Genomic DNA, 3390 nt, shown 5'->3' with positions numbered 1-3390 from the left:
CAAGCATCAATGAAACACAAAATACAGCGTCGGCTGGTATAGTGGCGCGTTGTTATCCTGAGCTAATCACGATGACAATGAGCTGATGGGAAGTGGAAGATGGGAACAGTCTTTTGCTGCGGTCGAAATAAGAGTCGTTACCTTCGGACTGCGTAGGATTTAGCCCATCGACGTAGGACAGGCATTGTCTGCCAACACGAAAGCTTGACATATACGCAGTTATAAAACAACCATTAGGACTTACCAGAAGATTTAATTTGTCAACGGTCTTCTGCGCTTACGGAAGTATCCAATTAATGAGTTTGACTAATGATAGTAATTACCAAAATAACCTCAAGGCTCAACAAAATGAAGCGCATTTGTACTTGTCTAACGTACCACAAAATACCGCTTGAGATTACGAAAAACATACAATATTCTTATAGATTAATAAGATACATCTGCCGAAGTGTGTTTTAGGCTATTTCCGACAGAGATCCGTATTTCAATTGGCTGTAAGCCAACCTGGAACTAGCTTCATCGCAGTATCGCGTAATACATCAATGTTCAGACACGATCACTCTATTATGCCCAATGCATTCTACTTTGGCTTAACACTCCGTTATGAGCAAATAGAAGCGTCGGAAACCTACGTGTTTGCCAATACGCATATCACGAATAACAATCACGTATTTTACATTGCATAGTGATGCCGACAGCTCTATCGGCCATTACACACAGGATGGCATGAAAAATCCCAGGATAACAAACACAGCCACTGGTTTATTATTTTACTTTTGCTTGCAAGAAGGTCGAAGTTTACCGTGAGATCAGGTTGTAGTATACGGCTAAGCGACATTATTTGCTTGACTACCATGTCAACTATGTATATATAATAATAGTTTCCGACTTTCAGTCATCTCCCTAAAGCCATCTTGCCGGCGTCTGTGACCTTTCATCTCAAGTACATTGGCATTCCCAGAAAGACATGACATTGGCTTTATTCGGAGTTATGTTCAAGCAAAAACTAAAACAATGGAACTCAATCCGATGTCATCTTTCGTATACATGCATCTATAGATTTCAAGATGTTTTTTTTTTTCAGTTTTGTGCAATATCTGCCTGGGTAAGCTATGTGTTCGCTTGTGAGACTAATAACACTGACGTTATCATTGCTTTCCTGCCGTTTGCTGTACTCTCGTTTCTCAGTCATTGACGACGTGTCGCCAGCTATTCGACTTCCTCGGATATATGTGGGCTCCGATCTTAGCCAATTTCTTTAATTTTCTCTTCGTTATCCTCGGTCTCTTCGGCGTTTACCAGTATCGGCCCCGATACGTCTTCACGGTAAGTATCTGAAGAGCACTCTCAGCCTGTATGGGCGATAATACGATGGCTTGCAGATATTCTTCGATGTAGTAAAACACATCGACATACAGATCTCGGTAGTATTATTTAAAGGTGGATATTATGTGAAACGTATTCCGCCTGCCGTTTGCCGTTTACGTTACCTTACGTTCGGTCCGAGCTATAATCAAGCGATTTCCTGTTTGTTATAGCCTAGCAGCAATATTAGAGGCTACAATTATTGCTCCGCTCGTTGTTGACTCTGTGATTTGGTTCCTGTTCTCTTTAAATAAGTGAGATCTAGTTAGCGATATACTGTAGCTAGGATCGTGAAATATGCCTTACGAGCCGACGTTCAAATATGACTGGGGGTAGAGTACAAAACGTTTGCGAACCGTGGAGGGTTGTATAGGACTCTTTTGTGTACGTCCGTTAGGGAGGAACGTTGTATACACTAAGTTCTCGGTAAAACGGCTGTGTAAAATAATTTGCTCGGCTCGTGCACCGGATGGTAGCGCATGCTTTTTTCGGTCGTAACAGAGAGCTTTTAGTAGCGAGCAGTTGAAAAAGCAAGACTTTTATTTCCAGTGATTAATCAAGCGAATGTGTTGCTTATGTGCAAGCCTTGTATCTATCTACCATCTCCAACCAGCAAGCATATCATACTTAGTTGGCGCAAAGGTGGGGGCGTAAGACGACGCAGTGTGTTCAATAGGGTTTGTTCAACTTAATGCTGGTGTAAAATGCTGATACTTTTTATTTCAGTATGCTTTGTGGATGGTAGCGTGGATTATGTGGAACGCATTCTGTATATGCTTTTACCTCGAAGTAGGATTCCTAAATCGGGTAAGTGAACATTCGATTGTTTAAAGATTGCGCCTAAGATGATGGAACATGAGAAAACTCACATTAATCCAAGCAGTCTCGAGTAAAACACGTATCATTGTCGTTGAACGGTGACGAGTGTATAAGAAATGTCGATTCGACCAACGTCTGCTTATGGGTATCACCAATCAGCCTTTGTTACATATACACCCTTTTGATTTGTTTACTGCATAGGAAATGCTTGTTATACTCTAGGGCTCAACTTTCATGTCCGGTATCACCGTTGGGCGTTCCATCAGACGGCTGGCTCGCAGCGTAAAACGAGTCAAGTGTCTCTGCCTGGGCTCGAACCTGACATTATCAGGCAAATACGTTACCCACTAAAATATCCTAATCATAAGTTTTTTTTCATAGAACTATTTGCAATCGGAGTGGAGCCGAATATTATCTTAACTTGAATCATTGTCATGTCTAACCCGAGTACATTTCATACCCGTAAGCCCAATGGGCCTGATTGCTATTAGTCAGCATTGCGCTCATTCTCAGTCTCACCGCGTCAATGTAAGTCAGTAAAAAATCATTACTGGCCTAACACAATTCGCAAAATTGAATAAAGAATAGGAAACAGATATCTGCTAAATGGAGAATGTTCCATACGAGCATGAGCGAACATTGTCACAATGACCTATTATAATACGATGCCCAAACGATGCTATATGACAGCACCTGTATATACTGCATGCTTAGTTATGATAACCTGGACTATTTAAAAAAAAAAGCTAAGATGTCGATATAAAAAATAGGCATACTGATAGTTTGTCAGTATCCGCAAGTTAATCTTTTGTACTTATCTCTAAAAAACGTTGTCGCTTCAGCAGGAAGCGATTAACGTTTGACTGACAGCGATAACAAACAACGTCCAAACCTGTTTATTCCGGTCGGCTTTTGTTTTCACTTTGTTACGAGGCAAGTAGGAGTTTTACATCAAAAAGTAGGTTCAAATCATCTTTCATTCGGGTTCTACAAGGTGTCATATCAAGGGATCTCATTCGACTGCCTTTGTCCTATCTTACCCCCCCCCCCCCCCCCTGAATTAGCGATTGTGGCTGGTAGGTAGGTAGGTAGGTAGGTACGTTTGTCAAGTTAGACGATAACTTAACTGATTATCGCTGTTCTTCTTAAGCGTGCGCTGCGCTTAGTTTTAAGAAGAAAGTCATTTTCGGCTACACGGGATCTTCG

The 3390-nt window shown here is 41.4% G+C and overlaps 1 protein-coding gene across 1 annotated transcript in view; it reads left to right on the top strand.

The window, feature by feature from the left end:
• Nucleotides 1-2172, top strand: part of NKAIN (Sodium/potassium-transporting ATPase subunit beta-1-interacting protein) — a gene marked incomplete at its 3' end in the record, with an annotated part of 17873 nt that extends 15701 nt beyond the window's left edge. Inside the window, 2 exon segments of the mRNA XM_086970333.1 lie at nucleotides 1189-1326; nucleotides 2092-2172. Coding sequence (XP_086826459.1) covers nucleotides 1189-1326; nucleotides 2092-2172 — 219 coding nt within the window.
• Between the last annotated feature and the right edge of the window lie 1218 nt (nucleotides 2173-3390).

Source organism: Varroa jacobsoni, unplaced genomic scaffold, assembly GCF_002532875.2.
Source record: "Varroa jacobsoni isolate VJ856 unplaced genomic scaffold, vjacob_1.0 scaffold_930, whole genome shotgun sequence".
Lineage (NCBI taxonomy): Eukaryota > Metazoa > Arthropoda > Arachnida > Mesostigmata > Varroidae > Varroa > Varroa jacobsoni.
The sequence above is the reverse complement of the archived record's forward strand: the minus strand, read 5'-3'. Positions and strand labels throughout refer to the sequence as shown.